The sequence below is a fragment of the Sinohyriopsis cumingii genome, chromosome 11 (assembly GCF_028554795.1).
Source record: "Sinohyriopsis cumingii isolate HCF-2022 chromosome 11, ASM2855479v2, whole genome shotgun sequence".
In the NCBI taxonomy this organism is placed as follows: Eukaryota; Metazoa; Mollusca; class Bivalvia; order Unionida; family Unionidae; genus Sinohyriopsis; species Sinohyriopsis cumingii.
This window is the reverse complement of record NC_142971.1, coordinates 41,728,833-41,754,789: the sequence shown is the minus strand read 5'-3', so window position 1 is coordinate 41,754,789 and position 25,957 is coordinate 41,728,833. Positions and strand designations below refer to the sequence as shown.

Genomic DNA, 25,957 nt, shown 5'->3' with positions numbered 1-25,957 from the left:
GTGGAGACAGAGATGCACATGCGCATTTTTTCTGATGACGCTGATAATTCGGTTCCTGTTAGTGTTACTTCTCAATACAGGAATTGGTATGTTTTATATAGTCATGTATGTACCAAAATGGTATATAATACTTTCCAACACTCTTATGGTAAATTTATGATATCAATTAATTTGAACATTCAAGAAATCCTTAAAGGTGTACATTACAGAAGAAGTAGACTGTTTTCTGACCAACGTTGCTTGCATGTGTGTCAGCCATGTATCACTTAGTAATAAGGCATACAAGAGACTGTTGTTCGCATACAGGAATGACACGAAGAGGGTTTGTGATACCTTGAAGACATTCTGCGGGCCACAATGTCAAGATATCCTGACTACGTAGACAAATATAGTTCTCAGACTTCCCAAAGGTGACTAACAACAACGTTTCTGGTCTGTGATTAGATATAGGTTATTGCCATATGAAGAAAAATGAAACGCGTTTCACCAAGGCGTGTACCATAAAAAGAGCAATACTAGCTCTATATTCAAAAGAACACTTAAAAAGAATCGAAGGGTTATATTACTTAAGCAAACTTTCCAAAATGCGAATATAGGTAAACATAACAAGTCGGATGATTACAAGAATGTATTTATTCAAACTTTTCACCTCAGACTTGTCGCTTCTTTCCTTAAAAGGATACTTTATCTAATTATTTCGGGCATTTAGTAGACCAGTAAAGGTGGACCAGTAGCTACCATGCATAGTCTCAGTATAACCAGGATACTCTGTGACATAGGCCTCCTGACCCTTCTCCATCACAGTAACCACAGTTACTGAACCCGAATCGCTTGTAGTAGTTCCAGAAAATACCCGTCCTATCTCAACGTTGTCCTTTTTTATCAATAAATGAACATGCGTGGTAGTAAGTTTCAGAATGGTTACAGAGAACATATACAGTCCACGGAAAGGTGCGCGGAATCGTCCAGTAGAAGAATCATAGCAGTTTCCTTCATTTACCCTGACGTTGTCAAAAATCACCGTCTGTTCAGAAACATGTGTAGCGTCTCTGGAAAGCGTAGCAGTAAAGGCTATGCTGGGTGTAAGAGAGGTCACATTTCCTGAAGAAGCTGAAACAGATAATGTAAGTAAAGGTGAGTTGTACGAACGAGTTGTTAATGTCCCCTACAATTTATTGTGTCTACAAAAAGGTCTGAAAGTAAATTTGGCTTCTCGTCATTAACTGAACATTGAAAATAAAAACGCTCAGCATCTACCGTACTTTATCTCTTAACATGCAAATATGTCAGTCCACTCATTCAAAAACGTTGTGAAAGTGCGATTTTCATCTATCATATGAAAGAACGTTATTTGCGGGCATGTATTTAATATTTAGGAATCTCTAAAGAACTGAACCCGCGAGAATGAAAACTGTCTCCTCGTCCAATCTACAATTATCATAATAACATAACCCGAGAGTACCCATAAAAGTCTTCCTAAATGCTACCAAACTAGGCAAGAAATGATAATCGCTGAAAAGTGAAAATTCAGTAAAGACACAGCTATATACATAACAAAATGAGTAAGATCATAAAAAGAACACGACATACAGACAGACAGATAGATAGATAGATAGATCGATAGATATATAGATAGATATATAGCTGTACAGATATATAAATAAATAGATAGATAGATGGATGGATGGATGGTAGGATGGATGGATGGATGGACGGACGGACAGACGGACGGACGGACGGATGAATGAATGGATGAATGGATAGATAGATAAATAGATAGATAGATATATGGATGGATGGATGGATGGATGCATGCATGCATGCATGGATAGATAGATAGATAGACAGATATTATAGATAGATAGATAGATGGAAGGATGGATGGATACACAGATAGATAGATAGATATATTTGATAGATAGATAGATAGATAGATAGATAGATAGATAGATAGATAGATAGATAGATAGATGGATGGATGGATGGATGGATGGATGGGCGGACGGACGGACGGACGGACAGACAGACAGACAGGTAGATAGATAGATATACAGATGGATAGATGGATGGATAGATATATAGATAGATATATAGATGGATGGATGGATGGGCGGAAGGACGGACAGACAGACAGACAGGTAGATAAATAGATAGACAGATGGATAGATGGATGGATAGATATATAGATAGATATATAGATGGATGGATGGATGGATGGGCGGACGGACGGACGGACAGACAGACAGACAGACAGATAGATAGATAGATAGATAGATAGATTTATAGATAGATAGACGGATGGATAGATAGATAGATAAATAGATATCCATACCATTGATATATTTTGATATTTGAGAAAATCCCCTTTTTAGCTCTTCAACTTGTACCATCAGAACCTCAATGTCATTCTCCAGAAGAAGTCTTTTGGCCTTTTCCTCTTCTAGTCGAATACGAACAGCGTCCAGGTCGGCTTCACCCACCTTTTCGAGGAAGGCTGTTCCAACGGAGGTACAAGTCGTCAGTACTAGCAGAAGGTGTATTGAAATCATTGCAGATCTTGTGAAGATTTCTTATGGCAACGCTAGATGCAGTGTGGGGGTTAAGTCAAGTGTTCTATTTATACTGGAGGCGAAATAATTTATATAACTATTTTGAACACGTGCGTCTGGATATTTTCGTGTTTATCTGATTTGAAATTAGGATGATTACATTTGTCTGATATGTTAAAGACGCATATTCTGATTTTTTTTATCAGATAACATTCCTAGAAGATAAAGCTGTGCCATGTGTTGAATATTTGTGAAACTGGTGTCCGCCTTGTTATCAATTTTTTATGTAGAAACGCGCAATGGATCCGACCATACGCTATCACAAGGTTAAGGTCCTCTCACTGTCAATTACTGCACATACTTATCACCAATACAGAGTATATATAGTGCAATAATAATATTATTACATCATTCATCAATTTCAGTGCATTGGATTTGTAACAACGAGAATTCGTAGGTAACCCCATCCCCACTCCACTACTAATCCCCACTCCACTACTGTCTCCCCCAGTTCGACCAATGTGCAGCAGTTAATTATCCGATCAAAAAATCTGTATTGGTTAATACGTCCAAATACCCACAGACACGCTCACAAACAATATCAGACGGAATCTTCCAGCAGAAAAATCATAGCAGTTTCCCTCATATACCTTGACGTTGTCAAAAATCACCGTCTATTCAGAAACGTGTGTAATCTCTTTGGAAAGAGTAGCAGTAAAAGCAATGATGACTGTAGGGGTGTTCTCATTTCAAACGCGATATATACGCAACATAGATTAAGAGAGGAAAATAAAGGAATTGGAATTATTTACTTTCGACTCTAACGATTTAAATGGATTATCATGTACTGTCTCACTTAGAACACATGGAGATAATTTATAAGATCAAAATGAAATGGGTCCATTTCCCTAATTTATTGAACAAGCATAATATGCATGTATGTATGTATGTATGTATGTACGTATGTATGTATGTATGTATGTATGTATGTATGTATGTATGTATGTATGTGTGTGTGTGCGTGTGTGCGTGTCTATGCATGCATATATGTATCTATGTATCTATGTATGTATATATGCATGTGAAGTAGACTTTCATAAATGGATGCACGTGAAAGTAGAGATTAATTCAGTATTGACGTGTCAAGCGTACATGCATATGTGCTTAAACCCTTTACATTCTGATGATGGGAAAACGTAAATTATTCAAATTTGATGGTGGTTACGTCATGCCTGCCAGTTGCTGACTTCAGTTTTTTATTGAAATCTGTGTATGTGAACTTTCAAGTTGTGGCCAAAAAGTCTTTCATTTTCTACAATGCAACCATTCACATATAACATATTCCATACCATTACTTTTAAAACGTATAGCTTGATTTAGAAATGTTAGACATATTGTCAGCAATATAGAACAAAACATCTTCAGTACGATTAAAGTATTCATAAACAAGCATATGGTAAAATTGATGTTAGACTAAAGTCCAAGTATTAATACAATACAAGTTATCTTTTACAAGAGGTGAAACTGTTGTTCAAATTTGTGTGATCTGCTTGATCAATGCAAAAATTGTAAGATGTGTAAACTAAGTAATTCATGATGCAAAACAAGACGTACAACGTTAATACAAAATGGGTTTTCCAAACTGACTTCTGATTATTTGAGCATCTGAATGCCTAACATAAAATGGCCTTTCCTGCGTATGTTCGGTAAGTACAATGAAATGGGTATAAAATCCATAGAACATTTGGCAAATGCGGTGGTTACTTCGTTCTGTTTCCTATTGGGTCAGTTCGGTAACTGAAATCTGTGTAATTGAACATTGAAATTGAAGGTGAAGTCGGTGTCTTCCATTTCTTAAACATTAAACTGTTCACGCATATATCATTTCGTTTCATTGTTTTACTTTGGTATTACTTGTATTTAGAATGTTAGACTGTTTGACTACAATCTTGACAAAATGTTGAAAAATTGGCAATAAAATTATTTCAAGAGATAAATTCTGCCGTATTGAGATAAAAGCTATTTATCCCAACTATTTGACTAAACTTAATTGATAATCTCATTTTAATTTTAATTACAATTAATACCTAATATAACCTATTCCAAACATGTTTAAAAAATGAAAGGTCGACGCTACAAAAGTTACTGAAAAACACATGTCTCTGTATTTTATATTTGACCAAGTCCTCAATGCAAATATTTCCATTCCGTTATGATCAACAACTATAATTGCGATCATCTATTAAAGCTAAAGGTAAGTATTTACGTATCTGCAAAAATGGAAACTAAAAAGGGCACTTTATCAAGACGGTGTAGCAGTGGATACCTCAATGTCTAAATCACGTGATTATATTCACTTCTTTCTTTCAATTGATTGAAAAATCTTACACTTTAATATATCTTATGCCATATTTTGAAATTCAGTTGCCTTTGTTTGTTGCGGTTTATACAGTGATGACTCATTGCGATAGAACTATGCAGACTTATCCTTATCTTATTAAGTCCGAAAATGTCGAGGAAAAATGTACATCTTCCAAAGACTCTCTTCTCAATTGCATCTAAATATCCCTCAGCTAATCCACTCGTAAACATCAATACTGGCTTCAGGAGGACAATGATGCCAGTCAGAACGTCTGAATGAGAAACATCCGCTACAGAAGGCAGCCTCAAACAACTTATGGAGGGCAGTCTAATGCAAACTTCATAGAGTTGCAGGATTCAAGCATCATGGATGACCAATAAGACATATGAGATTCTGTTTTACACAGGTGAAAATATGTAGAACTTCTACGATATTTTGAAGACAATCTACGGGACCTAAAACTGAATGCTGGCAATACCAACCCATCCACTGACAAAGAAAAGAAACTTGAAAGATGGGCAAAACACTTAAACATCACCCCCAATAAAAAGTGATTGTCTTCAAAATATCATAAGTGAGGAAGCAATTGATGGACTGCTCCATGTGAAAAGTTATCACTTGGTGTTCCTCCAACTCTGAAATTGAAGAAGGCAATTGACCTTTTCTCAACTGACAAAGCGCATGAAGCAGATAGTATACCAACAGAAGTCTACAAAACTGGAGGCCCACACATGGTACTGAAACTCAATGAGCTCCTCCAGTTAATCTGGTCTCAGATGGATATACCCATAAGTACAAGGAAGCATCCATTATCCACAGGTAAAAGCAGAATGGAAATAGATATGTATGTGACAAGCATCGAGGTATATACTTACGTTTAATAGCCGGCATACACCAGGAGTACAAGGTAGCAGCCATCCTCGACTTCAAACAAGCGGAAAGGCAAATGGACAGTCCTGCGACAAGCTTCGGTCAGCTCCTCGTTTTCAATACCAGGCAAATTCTTCATCATAATTCTGATGAATCGCATTGTAAGTCTAATCGACCAATTATCCTGCCTGAGAGTCAGTGTAGCTTCAGGAAAAAATGAGGGACCACGTGCGTGGTGGTCGCCAGATCCTTGAGAAAAGCTACGATATTCATCAACCTGACTAATGTCTTTGACACAATAATCAGTTGGGGCGTCTGATAGATTATGGCAGAATGTGGCTGCCATGATACATTCTTCGTGATGGTTCGATAACTTGATGATGGCATGCTCACTGCGACTTTGACAAGGGGAAGGACATCCTTTTTCAGACTATCCCCATGTGAAGACGAAGTTGCAGGAAGTGAATATCCGTGATCTATTTGCTGACATCTGATCCCTAAATATTCGAAATCAGAGTCTGGCATGCATGTATGTACATACATACATACATACATACATACATACATACATACATACATACATACATACATACATACATACATACATACATACATACATACATACATATATACATGCATAAGAGCTTTTCGATTGCATCATTACAATATTACTTTCTAATACTTGCTAGGAAATAGAACCATTTTTTATGTGTGGTAAATCAGACAATTGGCTCGTGTAAGAGTAACTTCGGTCTCCTAATAGCACTGAGGGTAATCTTGCTTCAATTGACGAAGAGAACATATTACCATGAAAGAGATGGCGATGTAAAGGAGGTGTTACATCCAATTTCAGGTATTAAGTTCAAGCTTCCATATGATGCATTCGCTTTCATTTGTCATGTGTTTTCCCATGCCATAGATAATCTGAATTTTCTTCAGAGTATATTAAAAAACTCATTTCAGTGTATAAAATGCATCCGAAAGTTTGAGCCGCTACTTTCGTGGTGAATTGTCACTCATATCCAATATTAAATTCAACAAACTCAGGTAATGACAAGTACACTCTGTTTACTCTCTTGTTCCTTGATAGATTTAATATTTAATGTGCATTAGTCTGGTCTATTGATCCTATGAATTCTACGTCCCGAACTTTGAGAAAAATTTGCTATACCATATCGAAGCACAAAGCTATGTTGTGTGGCCTTGACTTATTCTGCATTATTGAAATTAAAACCAATTGTAGCTGAATGAATCTGAAATGTGGAAAGACACATAGCGGAACAATTGAAAAATACTTCCATCACTTGAATACTAATTTCATTATTCTACAAGAATTTACACCTGCGGGTAAAGAGCAATGTGTCTCTTTTATAAAGACAGAGTCAAACTATATCCTGTTGCAGTCATACAGTTCTTCTCGTCCGAAGTATAAAACCTTTCCACAATATTATTGAAATGATAAACTGAGAGAGCTACTAGCATATATGTTCAATTTAAGGCATATATTAATTTAAGGATGTCAACTGTGGGATGGTCAGCAGGCACCCCATATCAAATGTGTATCAGACCAAGACCAGAAACGGTTTTCTGTAACAATACTTATCGAGACCTAATAAATATTTTACAGACATCAAGAAATTACTTCTAGGTACTGTAATTCTTCTAGATAATGAATGAAATAACACTTGTTGACCAGTGGAAATCACATGTAAATAATGAGATAATGTTCACGCATATAGTTGATTACGTTTCAATGGTACGCTTTGACGTTGACCATAACAAGGTAGAGAGATCTGACACGCTCAGGTATTAGAATGCATCATGACATCCTTTTATTGCAAGACATTATGCCAAAGAGAAAGGTAGATAATAACATGCTTCATTTTTGGACACATAAAAAGTCGTCAACATGTTCACAAAAATATGCAGTATGGCAATTTACAGCAATAATATATTCTCGCTTTTCCTCGTGATAAAGGGACGCACCAGGGTATTATTTTATCCCCTTTAATACATCTTGGTGTTATTACTGAGCTCCGAATACCTTGACGATTTATATATTTACTAAGTTACCCAACCGTAGCAGTCGACATAATTCTTTAGTCATTACCTAAAGCAAGCATGGATGTTTTATTGTGCAATTGTTATAAGTACTCAGTTTTAAAAAGTTATGATAATACTTTTGGAAAATGATATAGTTTCAGTTAACGGATTAATTTCTGATCTTAGTAGAAGACACAGATGTAATTTTTCATGGGCTGAGATGAATGTAGAAAAACATTTAGGAGTAACGATCTCTAAATACCGACAAAGTAATGAAAATATCATGGGAACAAAACAAATACTTTTATATTCTTTGTTTAGCTTCATTAAGCATAGTGTGTAGGGTGTTGGCAATACTGTTTTCTGGTAGAATTTTGTTTATAAGTGTCGCGATGTAATGAACATAATATGATTGGGAGACATGGTTTAATAGCTGTAGTCAAAAGGCTCTCGTTCAAGCAACGATACGAAACCTCATCATTTTAAGTGGAGACAGAGATGCACATGCGCATTTTTTCTGATGACGCTGATAATTCGGTTCCTGTTAGTGTTACTTCTCAATACAGGAATTGGTATGTTTTATATAGTCATGTATGTACCAAAATGGTATATAATACTTTCCAACACTCTTATGGTAAATTTATGATATCAATTAATTTGAACATTCAAGAAATCCTTAAAGGTGTACATTACAGAAGAAGTAGACTGTTTTCTGACCAACGTTGCTCGCATATGTGTCAGCCATGTATCACTTAGTAATAAGGCCTACAAGAGTCTGTTGTTCGCATACAGGAATGACACGAAGAGGGTTTGTGATACCTTGAAGACATTCTGCGGGCCACAATGTCAAGATATCCTGACTACGTAGACAAATATAGTTCTCAGACTTCCCAAAGGTGACTAACAACAACGTTTCTGGTCTGTGATTAGATATAGGTTATTGCCATATGAAGAAAAATGAAACGCGTTTCACGTTTGATGAATAAAGATGGCGGACAAGGTGGACGTAATGTATTCAAGCTCTGGTGAATTATGGACGCCCGTAAGATAAAAGAGAAGTGCTTTTCATCCAGTGTTGAAATTCTGCTGTGTGAACACTTTGACAACAGAATGGCATGTGTATCATAGTTTTATATAAACTAAGCTCGAAGGAAATTCGATGAAATTCAATTTTCCTTTCATACTTCTTTTCGCGCCATTTTCATGTATCAGGCTATGAAAGGGTGTGTCGTTATCGTGTATTTTCTGGTGAATCTTATGTGGTGTTGGAAATATGTTGAGAGACATGTGCTGTTGGAGACATGTTGTGAGGATACATAAATTCCGCTTGTTGCTATTGTGGCATAAATAATATTTATTTTAATAAATAATCGCATTCTCATGATTTTGTGACTCGAGTACTCGATTCCGTGATCATTGCATTTTGATTAACTTGCACACAGTTTTGTTTAACTTTGCTGTGCATAACTGATGTGAATTATATGTGAATAATATTTATATTCTGGACTAAATTTATATTTTATATTTTATATTTTGTGGATTTCAATTTCTTGGATTATTCTGAAGGATCTTCTTGGATCAATGGACGCAGCGGGTGAGTGTGACACTCCATTTAATCATGTAACGTGTAAAAGAAAAAAAAAATGCATATTTGTCTTGGTCGTCAACAATGTGCAAAGGGATGAAAAGCTAAGCATAGTATTCTAGTTTTCATGTGTAATATATGACGTTATAAATGGCAGTGATATCCTGATAGATGTATGTATATATATATATATATATATATATATATATATATATATATATATATATATATATATATATATATATATATATATATACACTTAAGTGCTCTTTTATGTTGTGTGTGATTGTTATTGCGAAAAAAGGAGTTGAAATTCGTACACGATCTGTGATTCGTACATGTACTGATTTAGTGCTCATAATTACTATATATGACGATATGCCATATACATGTCAGAGATTTGCCATCTACAGCAGTCAGATTCTAGATAAGATCTAAATTCACACTGGGGCATTCGGATCATGATGTTGGAAACATGATGTGTGGGTAATGTCAAATACATTAAGTATCGTTGTTAAAGACTATATGTATTTTGTGAGATGCTTTTGTGAACTGTTGTTCACGTTAACTCACGTTAACTCATTCCAGTGTAAATGTGTACTCAGTCCTAGTGCCAGTAGTTATTTCCTTATATGTGTTATATATTTAGTTTTTTAGTGAGTAGATAGTGAGTAGATAGTGAGCAAATCACATATGTACGAATTCAAAATATTATGGTAGCGGATGCGTTAGCTTTGGTACCGTTACCATGTGTTAATTCTGAGCTAAGTTCTGAGTTAGACCAAATATCATTCATCATTCGAACAATGAGAACAATTTCAGTTAAGTGATGCACGAGAGTTAACAGAACATACAACTGTTACATATCTGTCCTAGCAGAAGAGGGCTCACATTCGTTAGTGCAAGTGCGAGCGATATATAACAGGTATTAACCTATTTATCAATTGTATACGGACTTCACTATAAACCGTTGAACATGGATGACAACCTAGAAATAGATGAGCGTTACAGTGGTGATGAAAGGTCCGGTTTAGAAGAAGACTTAATAGCAACCCAGACCGAAAAAAATATATACCTTCAAATTGATTCGAAATTTGGAACTCTGGACAGAGATGAATTTAAAAAGAAGATGTGTTTGGAATTGGATGTACAGAGTTTAAAAGATATAAGACTATCACTTCACGACCTGGCTAAATTGGAAAATGTCAATTACCCTGTGACGCGTATAGTTGAGAGAACAGTAAGATGTGATAGTGCTCCTCTAGAGGAGAGATTAGCTGAGGATATATTTATTCTATACCATTTCTTAACAGGAGATAACAACTTATCTGAAGTGAAAAGCCTTGCGTCGAGACACAAGCCGAGCACGGGCACGATTGATAACAGTACATGCGTGAGTCAAGCATCTAAAAGAAAAGGATCTAACAAACAGTCTCAGCGATCTGAACCAAAACCAGAACAGGTGATAACGTTATCAGATCACAATTCAGTATCTTCACTATCAAATGATAAAAATGACAGTTCAATAACAACAGAGAACTTATACAAGATAATAGACCTAAAACATTTTATACAAAGCAGTATTCAACAAATGAAAGATGACATTAGAAATGAATTGAAAACTGAGCTTGACAAGATACGTAAAGAACTGCTCAGTAGAGATGTTAACTCGACTAGGTTACAATCAGAATTAGGAAGATGCAAAGAGGAAGAGAAGAAGTTATCACAAGACAACCTGGCCTTGAGAATCTCACTCAGGGAGAAGAATAACCAGCTGGAAACTACAAATGCTCACCAGCTGTTTCTACACCAATTGCTCGGTGATAAAGTATATAACAAGGCTAAAGAAAATGTAACTTCAAAATGTGAGGCAGAAACTCAGACATTACTAGCTGATATAGTGCGTATGGGCAATCATTCAAATGAAACACAAACGGAAAAGAGGGCTAAAGCGATAAATGCTCTGGACTCTGATTATATCAAACGGCGGAAGCATTTATCGGATCAAACGGAATATACGGCCAAGTCAACTGACTCAAGGGAAGGAGTGGCGTCGACACTGTCCACCATACTCAATACCTCCAACGAAGAACCTACATTAGTTAAAGATAACGATGTACGTGATTATCTCCAAGATCAGAAATACTCGGCACGAGTACACACAAGGAACAACGATAAGGAGAGAAGGTCACCATTAGCAAACAATCCGGGCACCTCATTGAAGGACACTGATAAAGTAAACAAACCGATTGAAGTTATCACAACCAACAGAAACTACAGACCACATAAACGAATGAGGAACTCTTATGAACGTCGAGTTCTAATGTCAAGAATACCAGTTGATAGAACAAGAGAGGAGATGAGAACCTGTATTAAAAAACACGCTAAAATTAAAGGGGTAGAAGTAATTGACTCTCAGATATTAAAGCATTGGCGAGTAAAAGGAGGAAAGGACACTTTTACTGTTTTAATCACGGTAGATAAGTTAGACTTTGAGAAAGTTTTAGAGGAAGATTTTTGGCCAAATTTTGTATGGGCAAGAGAATGGTATGAGGATTATGGTGATAAGGACACCCAGCAGTACTGGCGTAAATAAATAAAGGAGTAGTAAGTAAAATACATATATTATGGTAAATTGCTATATAGTCTTTGCAATACTTGTGTTGAAAATCTATTTTTCGTTAAGTCAACTAATGTCTAGTCATACATTTCGTTTGTTGACGTGGAACGTAAAAGGAGTCATGTACGGGTCACCTTACTTGTATTCTTTGCTAAATGAGGTAGATGTTGCTGTACTTACTGAGCATTGGCTTCTTCCGGAGCAGCTCAATTTCCTAGATAATATACATCCAGATTTTAAATCATTCGCACGCTCTGACAAAAGACTAGCAGTAAATTTCGAAGAAAGGCTAAGGCATACGGGGTTCGGGGGAATAGCAATCCTTTATAGGAAATCACTCCGCGTTAATCCCTTGTCGAGCGCTGGCAGTGACAGAGTTTTAGGGATAGAGGTAAAATGTAATGATAGACTTAAATATTTTATATTCGGGGCACTTTTGCCATCAACTAATTTTCCTATTGCAAGTTACTCCGAAACAATAGAAGAACTAAAAGATCAGTTTGATATTTTCTGCAAAGAAGGCATTCCCGTACTTGCCGGAGACTTCAATGGTCAGCTAAGTTCACTGTTTAGCTCCAAAGCAAATTGTTTAACATCAAACGCTAGAGGCACTATTCTGGAAAAGTTTCTGAGCGATAGACATTTAATATCTGTTAATAGTCAATCCATTTGTGAAGGGCCAGATTTTACTTTTTTCTCAACCGATGGCAAATCAAAATCTTTGATAGACCATATACTATTGCAAAAAAGTAAATTCGATTTAGTGGTTAAGGCAGAAATAATAGATGATCATCCTTTGAACATTTCAGATCATCTTCCTGTAAAAATAGAGTTGGTCACACCTTTAGTACATAAGGCAACAATGGCTGACGAGCATATCATTCATTCCATAAATTGGAAGAAAGCCTCAGCAGAACAAATGAATAGATATAAGGAAGCAACACGCAACGAATTGTTAGCGCAAATGCATAAAGCAGAATTAGCGACGAATGTCGATATTGAAATTATTATTCAAGACACAGTAAAGATTTTACATGAAGCAGCATCTAGGTTTCTCCCCATAAAGAGGTTTTGCCCATACGCTAACCCCTATTGGAAATTATTAAACGTAAAAAAGTTTCACACGGAAATGCGGCTGAAACGCAGGGTATGGATTTCTAATGGTAGGCCAAGAGGTTGGGAATATATATCATATGCGAACTATAAGAAAGCGAAGAAATTGTTTGCAAAAGAATTATTGAAAGCTAAAGAAATATACGATAGAGAACAATTTAGTGAGCTTGAAAAGGCTGCAGAGCTCGATATTTCTACTTTCTATAAGTTTATACGGAATAAAAGAAATAAACGCAATTACATTCACGAAATCGAATCAAACGGAAAAATTGTACGCGATCACGACTCTATTAGAGAGTTATGGGCAAATCATTTCTCCAGTTTATCACTGCCTGACAATACTTATCTGTACGATGAAAATCATTACCAGATGGTCTTAGCAGAGGTCAGAAAACAAACTAAAGAAACCTATTCACACTTTGATGAACTTGTTGATAAAATCCCCACTAGAGACGAAATCAGTAGTGCAATTAGCTCTCTCAATAAAGATAAGGCATGTGGCCACGACGGTATTGTTGCTGAGCATTTACTGTTTGCGGACCCTCCAAGCAGTGTACAATTACTTGAAATTATATTCACAAAAGTGTACGAGGCCGAGAAGTACCCGTGCCACTTTAAACAAGGTTTGGTTATACCAATATTCAAAGGAGGGGGAAAGAACAAATTAGATATGAATAATTACCGCGATATAACTATAATTCCAGTGCTTCAGAAAGTTCTAGAACAAATTATATATAGTAGACTACTTATATTTTCTAAACAGATTTCTTTTCCAAATCCGTTGCAACAGGGTTTTAGAAATAATTGCGGTAGTATCACTGCAGCGTTCTGTATCAAAGAATCTATATGCTACTATTTGGATGAAAATACTCCTGTCTATGCTACATTTCTTGATAATGCTAAAGCCTTCAACACAGTTTGGCATAACGGGTTATTCTACAAGTTGTACAGACTTGGCATCAAAGGGAAGACTTGGCGCATCATTAAAGATTCGTTTGAGAGAGTAACAAGCTCTGTTTTATATGCGGGCAAGCTGTCCAAACGCTTCGATATTATGCAGGGTGTAGGACAGGGCCGTATCTTGTCTGCCTGGTTCTTTCTTGTAATGATAGATGATTTGATCACGGAATTAGATCACACTTTGCGAGGTCTAAATCTTGTTGATCTCCACCTGCCTTGTGTCTTATTAGCAGATGACACAACTGTAATGTCTAACTCGCGTCATTCAATGCAACAGCTGCTAGATACAATTTCCGACTATGCGAAAAGGTGGAGATTAAGATATAATGCAGATAAAAGTTGCACCATCTTGTTTACTAACAAAAGAACGACTGGTATACCTTCTTTTATGCTCGACAAATCTCCAATTCCGGCAGTCAAAAGTAAGAAGTATGCCGGCATACCTCTAAAATACAACTTAAAACCAAACGACGCGATAAAAGAAGCATGTGATAAAGGCAAACACTTGTTAAACTCTTTATATTTTATTGGTATCAGAGATGGAGGAATGAACCCTCTAACAAGTCTGAAGATTTGGAAAAGAATTATTCTACCCTCGGTCCTATATGGATGTGAACTATGGTCAGGTATCACAAACTCAAATATAGAAGAACTTGAGTTATGCCAGAGATATGCAGCTCGACGTATGCAAGCTTTCGATAAATATTCGCCTACGGAGGCAACAAGTAGTACCTTAGGACTCTGGTCAATGGAAGCATACATAGATAGGATGAAATTGCTCCTTTTCAACCGATTATGTAAGGGCGATTGGACTTTTATCTGGAAAAAGATTTTCATTATGCGCCTATGTCAGTATCTGAACAACCCGCTAAAACAGACGGGATTTATACCTGATATTGACAAAATAACTAAGAAATATGGTATGGGAAATGTTCTTTTAGACTATGCAGAAAGTATACAAACTGAAGAAAAACTCATCTGGAATCGACATATTACTGATATTATCCAAAACCATGAAGAAACTACCTGGAGAGCAAATATGGAACTAAGGGATGATTTAATTCACTTCAGAAACATTCATTTGGACTTAAAACCAAGTAATATATGGTTTCTTGGGCGTAAATATCCATCCATGTTATGGCCTCTCTCTGAAGTAATGAAACTATATATCATGCCTGTTGGTAAAGTTATGGTATGCAAACTCTGTGGAAAAGAGACTGACGACAGAGCGAAACATCTTATTTTAGGCTGCGAAATGCTGCTTGAGGAACGAAATGTTTTCTTTGAGAGAGTGATTGACTCTTTAGAAGTGAGAGACGGGGTTAACTTATTCAATCAAGAAGACGATATATTGTTGGAGACACTTCTTGGAAGCAGGGTTGACTGCATGTCGTCTATTGACGATGACGTATCAGATAGGCTAATGTTGGTGACCGCAAACAGCATAGCTTCATTCTACAATAAAATGTGTGCCCTACTATCAACTAACATGCCCTAACATGATATTAAAAGTAAGTAGTAAATTAACATTAAATATAAACAATTAAAGGCCAAAGTCTTCTTGTCAAATCCGCAAATTTTGTTGTCTGACAGCTGTTTGTGTGTGCGTTTATGTATTTGTTTATGTAGTTGTTTATGTTTATTTCCATGAGATTTCTATATGGTTTTCTGTATTTATATATCTCATTTTGTAAACGCATTAGTTGACGATGTATATATCATGCTTGCGTTCTCGTCTATGATGTGTCTCATAATTCTATGATATGTATAATATGTATCTTAGCAACCTGATATACTCTTTGTTGTAGAGGTTACTAAGTCATTTAGACAGTCAGTCATAGATAAATGCATGCACGCACGCATACGCGCAAACAAGTATATATATGCATAAATACATGCGTCATATGAAGAAAAGAAACTACATATAGAATTACACTGTTATAAGTTTTACATTTCATTTTCGTTGCTATCTCGGACTTAATGTTAAGCACATAACACTATAGACGTATTAACTTTTCGAAATATTATCATCATCAAGCAACTGTTAAAAGATCAGTGCCATGCTCCGCCAAATGATTGCAGATCTGCATAATTGCAGGTATTGAGATATTTCGTTTTGTCAATACGGTAGCTTACACAGTATTACAATTGTATTACTACTGTATCTTTGTCACTTTTCTGTTCTATTTTATGATCTTGTATTATTCTGAATTTGTTTAATCTGATGTAATCTCTTTTTAAAGAGGAAATAAAGTCAGTCAGTCAGTCACTCATACATACATATCATATCATGTTGGTGACCGCAAACAGCATAGCTTCATTCTACAATAAAATGTGTGCCCTACTATCAACTAACATGCCCTAACATGATATTAAAAGTAAGTAGTAAATTAACATTAAATATAAACAATTAAAGGCCAAAGTCTTCTTGTCAAATCCGCAAATTTTGTTGTATGACAGCTGTTTGTGTGTGTTTATGTATTTGTTAATGTATTTGTTTATGTTTATTTCCATGAGATTTCTATACGGTTTTCTGTATTTATATATCTCATTTTGTAAATGCATTAGTTGACGATGTATATATATATCATGCTTGCGTTCTCGTCTATGATGTGTCTCATAATCCTATGATATGTATAATATGTATCTTAGCAACCTGATATACTCTTTGTTGAAGAGGTAACTAAGTCATTTAGACAGTCAGTCATAGATAAATGCATGCACGCACGCATACGCGCAAACAAGTATATATATGCATAAATACATGCGTCATATGAAGAAAAAAAAAACTACATATAGAATTACACTGTTATAAGTTTTCCATTTTATTTTCGTTACTATCTCGAACTTAATGTTAAGCACATAACACTATAGACGTATTAACTTTTCGAAATATTATCATCATCAAGCAACTGTTAAAAGATTAGTGCCTTGCTCCGCCAAATGACTGCAGATTTGCATAATTGCAGGCATTGAGATATTTCGTTCTGTCAATACGGTAGCTAACACAGTATTACTATTGTATTTTTGTCAATTTTCTGTTTTATTTTATGATCTTGTATTATCATGAATTTGTTTATTCTGATGTAATCTCTTTTTAAAGAGGAAATAAAGTCAGTCAGTCAGTCAGTCAGTCAGTCAGTCATACATACATATATACATGCATAAGAGCTTTTCGATTGCATCATTACAATATTACTTTCTAATACTTGCTAGGAAATAGAACCATTTTTTATGTGTGGTAAATCAGACAATTGGCTCGTGTAAGAGTAACTTCGGTCTCCTAATAGCACTGAGGGTAATCTTGCTTCAATTGACGAAGAGAACATATTACCATGAAAGAGATGGCGATGTAAAGGAGGTGTTACATCCAATTTCAGGTATTAAGTTCAAGCTTCCATATGATGCATTCGCTTTCATTTGTCATGTGTTTTCCCATGCCATAGATAATCTGAATTTTCTTCAGAGTATATTAAAAAACTCATTTCAGTGTATAAAATGCATCCGAAAGTTTGAGCCGCTACTTTCGTGGTGAATTGTCACTCATATCCAATATTAAATTCAACAAACTCAGGTAATGACAAGTACACTCTGTTTACTCTCTTGTTCCTTGATAGATTTAATATTTAATGTGCATTAGTCTGGTCTATTGATCCTATGAATTCTACGTCCCGAACTTTGAGAAAAATTTGCTATACCATATCGAAGCACAAAGCTATGTTGTGTGGCCTTGACTTATTCTGCATTATTGAAATTAAAACCAATTGTAGCTGAATGAATCTGAAATGTAGAAAGACACATAGCGGAACAATTGAAAAATACTTCCATCACTTGAATACTAATTTCATTATTCTACAAGAATTTACACCTGCGGGTAAAGAGCAATGTGTCTCTTTTATAAAGACAGAGTCAAACTATATCCTGTTGCAGTCATACAGTTCTTCTCGTCCGAAGTATAAAACCTTTCCACAATATTATTGAAATGATAAACTGAGAGAGCTACTAGCATATATGTTCAATTTAAGGCATATATTAATTTAAGGATGTCAACTGTGGGATGGTCAGCAGGCACCCCATATCAAATGTGTATCAGACCAAGACCAGAAACGGTTTTCTGTAACAATACTTATCGAGACCTAATAAATATTTTACAGACATCAAGAAATTACTTCTAGGTACTGTAATTCTTCTAGATAATGAATGAAATAACACTTGTTGACCAGTGGAAATCACATGTAAATAATGAGATAATGTTCACGCATATAGTTGATTACGTTTCAATGGTACGCTTTGACGTTGACCATAACAAGGTAGAGAGATCTGACACGCTCAGGTATTAGAATGCATCATGACATCCTTTTATTGCAAGACATTATGCCAAAGAGAAAGGTAGATAATAACATGCTTCATTTTTGGACACATAAAAAGTCGTCAACATGTTCACAAAAATATGCAGTATGGCAATTTACAGCAATAATATATTCTCGCTTTTCCTCGTGATAAAGGGACGCACCAGGGTATTATTTTATCCCCTTTAATACATCTTGGTGTTATTACTGAGCTCCGAATACCTTGACGATTTATATATTTACTAAGTTACCCAACCGTAGCAGTCGACATAATTCTTTAGTCATTACCTAAAGCAAGCATGGATGTTTTATTGTGCAATTGTTATAAGTACTCAGTTTTAAAAAGTTATGATAATACTTTTGGAAAATGATATAGTTTCAGTTAACGGATTAATTTCTGATCTTAGTAGAAGACACAGATGTAATTTTTCATGGGCTGAGATGAATGTAGAAAAACATTTAGGAGTAACGATCTCTAAATACCGACAAAGTAATGAAAATATCATGGGAACAAAACAAATACTTTTATATTCTTTGTTTAGCTTCATTAAGCATAGTGTGTAGGGTGTTGGCAATACTGTTTTCTGGTAGAATTTTGTTTATAAGTGTCGCGATGTAATGAACATAATATGATTGGGAGACATGGTTTAATAGCTGTAGTCAAAAGGCTCTCGTTCAAGCAACGATACGAAACCTCATCATTTTAAGTGGAGACAGAGATGCACATGCGCATTTTTTCTGATGACGCTGATAATTCGGTTCCTGTTAGTGTTACTTCTCAATACAGGAATTGGTATGTTTTATATAGTCATGTATGTACCAAAATGGTATATAATACTTTCCAACACTCTTATGGTAAATTTATGATATCAATTAATTTGAACATTCAAGAAATCCTTAAAGGTGTACATTACAGAAGAAGTAGACTGTTTTCTGACCAACGTTGCTTGCATGTGTGTCAGCCATGTATCACTTAGTAATAAGGCATACAAGAGACTGTTGTTCGCATACAGGAATGACACGAAGAGGGTTTGTGATACCTTGAAGACATTCTGCGGGCCACAATGTCAAGATATCCTGACTACGTAGACAAATATAGTTCTCAGACTTCCCAAAGGTGACTAACAACAACGTTTCTGGTCTGTGATTAGATATAGGTTATTGCCATATGAAGAAAAATGAAACGCGTTTCACCAAGGCGTGTACCATAAAAAGAGCAATACTAGCTCTATATTCAAAAGAACACTTAAAAAGAATCGAAGGGTTATATTACTTAAGCAAACTTTCCAAAATGCGAATATAGGTAAACATAACAAGTCGGATGATTACAAGAATGTATTTATTCAAACTTTTCACCTCAGACTTGTCGCTTCTTTCCTTAAAAGGATACTTTATCTAATTATTTCGGGCATTTAGTAGACCAGTAAAGGTGGACCAGTAGCTACCATGCATAGTCTCAGTATAACCAGGATACTCTGTGACATAGGCCTCCTGACCCTTCTCCATCACAGTAACCACAGTTACTGAACCCGAATCGCTTGTAGTAGTTCCAGAAAATACCCGTCCTATCTCAACGTTGTCCTTTTTTATCAATAAATGAACATGCGTGGTAGTAAGTTTCAGAATGGTTACAGAGAACATATACAGTCCACGGAAAGGTGCGCGGAATCGTCCAGTAGAAGAATCATAGCAGTTTCCTTCATTTACCCTGACGTTGTCAAAACTCACCGTCTGTTCAGAAACATGTGTAGCGTCTCTGGAAAGCGTAGCAGTAAAGGCTATGCTGGGTGTAAGAGAGGTCACATTTCCTGAAGAAGCTGAAACAGATAATGTAAGTAAAGGTGAGTTGTACGAACGAGTTGTTAATGTCCCCTACAATTTATTGTGTCTACAAAAAGGTCTGAAAGTAAATTTGGCTTCTCGTCATTAACTGAACATTGAAAATAAAAACGCTCAGCATCTACCGTACTTTATCTCTTAACATGCAAATATGTCAGTCCACTCATTCAAAAACGTTGTGAAAGTGCGATTTTCATCTATCATATGAAAGAACGTTATTTGCGGGCATGTATTTAATATTTAGGAATCTCTAAAGAACTGAACCCGCGAGAATGAAAACTGTCTCCTCGTCCAATCTACAATTATCATAATAACATAACCCGAGAGTACCCATAAAAGTCTTCCTAAATGCTACCAAACTAGGCAAGAAATGATAATCGCTGAAAAGTGAAAATTCAGTAAAGACACAGCTATATACATAACAAAATGAGTAAGATCATAAAAAGAACACGACATACAGACAGACAGATAGATAGATAGATAGATCGATAGATATATAGATAGATATATAGCTGTACAGATATATAAATAAATAGATAGATAGATGGATGGATGGATGGTAGGATGGATGGATGGATGGACGGACGGACAGACGGACGGACGGACGGATGAATGAATGGATGAATGGATAGATAGATAAATAGATAGATAGATATATGGATGGATGGATGGATGGATGCATGCATGCATGCATGGATAGATAGATAGATAGACAGATATTATAGATAGATAGATAGATGGAAGGATGGATGGATACACAGATAGATAGATAGATATATTTGATAGATAGATAGATAGATAGATAGATAGATAGATAGATAGATAGATAGATAGATGGATGGATGGATGGATGGATGGATGGGCGGACGGACGGACGGACGGACAGACAGACAGACAGGTAGATAGATAGATATACAGATGGATAGATGGATGGATAGATATATAGATAGATATATAGATGGATGGATGGATGGGCGGAAGGACGGACAGACAGACAGACAGGTAGATAAATAGATAGACAGATGGATAGATGGATGGATAGATATATAGATAGATATATAGATGGATGGATGGATGGATGGGCGGACGGACGGACGGACAGACAGACAGACAGACAGATAGATAGATAGATAGATAGATAGATTTATAGATAGATAGACGGATGGATAGATAGATAGATAAATAGATATCCATACCATTGATATATTTTGATATTTGAGAAAATCCCCTTTTTAGCTCTTCAACTTGTACCATCAGAACCTCAATGTCATTCTCCAGAAGAAGTCTTTTGGCCTTTTCCTCTTCTAGTCGAATACGAACAGCGTCCAGGTCGGCTTCACCCACCTTTTCGAGGAAGGCTGTTCCAACGGAGGTACAAGTCGTCAGTACTAGCAGAAGGTGTATTGAAATCATTGCAGATCTTGTGAAGATTTCTTATGGCAACGCTAGATGCAGTGTGGGGGTTAAGTCAAGTGTTCTATTTATACTGGAGGCGAAATAATTTATATAACTATTTTGAACACGTGCGTCTGGATATTTTCGTGTTTATCTGATTTGAAATTAGGATGATTACATTTGTCTGATATGTTAAAGACGCATATTCTGATTTTTTTTATCAGATAACATTCCTAGAAGATAAAGCTGTGCCATGTGTTGAATATTTGTGAAACTGGTGTCCGCCTTGTTATCAATTTTTTATGTAGAAACGCGCAATGGATCCGACCATACGCTATCACAAGGTTAAGGTCCTCTCACTGTCAATTACTGCACATACTTATCACCAATACAGAGTATATATAGTGCAATAATAATATTATTACATCATTCATCAATTTCAGTGCATTGGATTTGTAACAACGAGAATTCGTAGGTAACCCCATCCCCACTCCACTACTAATCCCCACTCCACTACTGTCTCCCCCAGTTCGACCAATGTGCAGCAGTTAATTATCCGATCAAAAAATCTGTATTGGTTAATACGTCCAAATACCCACAGACACGCTCACAAACAATATCAGACGGAATCTTCCAGCAGAAAAATCATAGCAGTTTCCCTCATATACCTTGACGTTGTCAAAAATCACCGTCTATTCAGAAACGTGTGTAATCTCTTTGGAAAGAGTAGCAGTAAAAGCAATGATGACTGTAGGGGTGTTCTCATTTCAAACGCGATATATACGCAACATAGATTAAGAGAGGAAAATAAAGGAATTGGAATTATTTACCTTTCGACTCTAACGATTTAAATGGATTATCATGTACTGTCTCACTTAGAACACATGGAGATAATTTATAAGATCAAAATGAAATGGGTCCATTTCCCTAATTTATTGAACAAGCATAATATGCATGTATGTATGTATGTATGTATGTACGTATGTATGTATGTATGTATGTATGTATGTATGTATGTATGTATGTATGTATGTATGTATGTATGTGTGTGTGTGCGTGTGTGCGTGTCTATGCATGCATATATGTATCTATGTATCTATGTATGTATATATGCATGTGAAGTAGACTTTCATAAATGGATGCACGTGAAAGTAGAGATTAATTCAGTATTGACGTGTCAAGCGTACATGCATATGTGCTTAAACCCTTTACATTCTGATGATGGGAAAACGTAAATTATTCAAATTTGATGGTGGTTACGTCATGCCTGCCAGTTGCTGACTTCAGTTTTTTATTGAAATCTGTGTATGTGAACTTTCAAGTTGTGGCCAAAAAGTCTTTCATTTTCTACAATGCAACCATTCACATATAACATATTCCATACCATTACTTTTAAAACGTATAGCTTGATTTAGAAATGTTAGACATATTGTCAGCAATATAGAACAAAACATCTTCAGTACGATTAAAGTATTCATAAACAAGCATATGGTAAAATTGATGTTAGACTAAAGTCCAAGTATTAATACAATACAAGTTATCTTTTACAAGAGGTGAAACTGTTGTTCAAATTTGTGTGATCTGCTTGATCAATGCAAAAATTGTAAGATGTGTAAACTAAGTAATTCATGATGCAAAACAAGACGTACAACGTTAATACAAAATGGGTTTTCCAAACTGACTTCTGATTATTTGAGCATCTGAATGCCTAACATAAAATGGCCTTTCCTGCGTATGTTCGGTAAGTACAATGAAATGGGTATAAAATCCATAGAACATTTGGCAAATGCGGTGGTTACTTCGTTCTGTTTCCTATTGGGTCAGTTCGGTAACTGAAATCTGTGTAATTGAACATTGAAATTGAAGGTGAAGTCGGTGTCTTCCATTTCTTAAACATTAAACTGTTCACGCATATATCATTTCGTTTCATTGTTTTACTTTGGTATTACTTGTATTTAGAATGTTAGACTGTTTGACTACAATCTTGACAAAATGTTGAAAAATTGGCAATAAAATTATTTCAAGAGATAAATTCTGCCGTATTGAGATAAAAGCTATTTATCCCAACTATTTGACTAAACTTAATTGATAATCTCATTTTAATTTTAATTACAATTAATACCTAATATAACCTATTCCAAACATGTTTAAAAAATGAAAGGTCGACGCTACAAAAGTTACTGAAAAACACATGTCTCTGTATTTTATATTTGACCAAGTCCTCAATGCAAATATTTCCATTCCGTTATGATCAACAACTATAATTGCGATCATCTATTAAAGCTAAAGGTAAGTATTTACGTATCTGCAAAAATGGAAACTAAAAAGGGCACTTTATCAAGACGGTGTAGCAGTGGATACCTCAATGTCTAAATCACGTGATTATATTCACTTCTTTCTTTCAATTGATTGAAAAATCTTACACTTTAATATATCTTATGCCATATTTTGAAATTCAGTTGCCTTTGTTTGTTGCGGTTTATACAGTGATGACTCATTGCGATAGAACTATGCAGACTTATCCTTATCTTATTAAGTCCGAAAATGTCGAGGAAAAATGTACATCTTCCAAAGACTCTCTTCTCAATTGCATCTAAATATCCCTCAGCTAATCCACTCGTAAACATCAATACTGGCTTCAGGAGGACAATGATGCCAGTCAGAACGTCTGAATGAGAAACATCCGCTACAGAAGGCAGCCTCAAACAACTTATGGAGGGCAGTCTAATGCAAACTTCATAGAGTTGCAGGATTCAAGCATCATGGATGACCAATAAGACATATGAGATTCTGTTTTACACAGGTGAAAATATGTAGAACTTCTACGATATTTTGAAGACAATCTACGGGACCTAAAACTGAATGCTGGCAATACCAACCCATCCACTGACAAAGAAAAGAAACTTGAAAGATGGGCAAAACACTTAAACATCACCCCCAATAAAAAGTGATTGTCTTCAAAATATCATAAGTGAGGAAGCAATTGATGGACTGCTCCATGTGAAAAGTTATCACTTGGTGTTCCTCCAACTCTGAAATTGAAGAAGGCAATTGACCTTTTCTCAACTGACAAAGCGCATGAAGCAGATAGTATACCAACAGAAGTCTACAAAACTGGAGGCCCACACATGGTACTGAAACTCAATGAGCTCCTCCAGTTAATCTGGTCTCAGATGGATATACCCATAAGTACAAGGAAGCATCCATTATCCACAGGTAAAAGCAGAATGGAAATAGATATGTATGTGACAAGCATCGAGGTATATACTTACGTTTAATAGCCGGCATACACCAGGAGTACAAGGTAGCAGCCATCCTCGACTTCAAACAAGCGGAAAGGCAAATGGACAGTCCTGCGACAAGCTTCGGTCAGCTCCTCGTTTTCAATACCAGGCAAATTCTTCATCATAATTCTGATGAATCGCATTGTAAGTCTAATCGACCAATTATCCTGCCTGAGAGTCAGTGTAGCTTCAGGAAAAAATGAGGGACCACGTGCGTGGTGGTCGCCAGATCCTTGAGAAAAGCTACGATATTCATCAACCTGACTAATGTCTTTGACACAATAATCAGCTGGGGCGTCTGATAGATTATGGCAGAATGTGGTTGCCATCATACATTCTTCGTGATGGTTCGATAACTTGATGATGGCATGCTCGCTGCGACTTTGACAAGGGGAAGGACATCCTTTTTCAGACTATCCCCATGTGAAGACGAAGTTGGAGGAAGTGAATATCCGTGATCTATTTGCTGACATCTGATCCCTAAATATTCGAAATCAGAGTCTGGCATGCATGTATGTACATACATACATACATACATACATACATACATACATACATACATACATACATATATACATGCATAAGAGCTTTAAGATTGCATCATTACAATATTACTTTCTAATACTTGCTAGGAAATAGAGCCATTTTTTATGTGTGGTAAATCAGACAATTGGCTCGTGTAAGAGTAACTTCGGTCTCCTAATAGCACTGAGGGTAATCTTGCTTCAATTGACGAAGAGAACATATTACCATGAAAGAGATGGCGATGTAAAGGAGGTGTTACATCCAATTTCAGGTATTAAGTTCAAGCTTCCATATGATGCATTCGCTTTCATTTGTCATGTGTTTTCCCATGCCATAGATAATCTGAATTTTCTTCAGAGTATATTAAAAAACTCATTTCAGTGTATAAAATGCATCCGAAAGTTTGAGCCGCTACTTTCGTGGTGAATTGTCACTCTTATCCAATATTAAATTCAACAAACTC

At 35.9% G+C, this 25,957-nt stretch overlaps 2 protein-coding genes across 2 annotated transcripts; both read right to left on the bottom strand.

Annotated features, from left to right (window-relative positions):
• Nucleotides 1-617: 617 nt before the first annotated feature.
• Nucleotides 618-2,615, bottom strand: LOC149788004 (complement C1q tumor necrosis factor-related protein 3-like). The gene is made up of 2 exons (XM_089975703.1): nt 2,333-2,615; nt 618-1,110 (listed from the first exon to the last, which is right to left on the bottom strand). The coding sequence occupies exons 1-2, from the start codon at nt 2,547-2,549 to the stop codon at nt 689-691; spliced, it is 639 nt and encodes a 212-aa protein (XP_089831829.1). The 5' UTR covers nt 2,550-2,615; the 3' UTR covers nt 618-688.
• Nucleotides 2,616-19,775: 17,160 nt separating this feature from the next.
• On the bottom strand, nt 19,776-21,776 carry LOC149788003 (complement C1q tumor necrosis factor-related protein 3-like). Its single transcript, XM_089975702.1, has 2 exons — nt 21,487-21,776; nt 19,776-20,268 (listed from the first exon to the last, which is right to left on the bottom strand). The coding sequence occupies exons 1-2, from the start codon at nt 21,701-21,703 to the stop codon at nt 19,847-19,849; spliced, it is 639 nt and encodes a 212-aa protein (XP_089831828.1). The 5' UTR covers nt 21,704-21,776; the 3' UTR covers nt 19,776-19,846.
• Nucleotides 21,777-25,957: the final 4,181 nt, after the last annotated feature.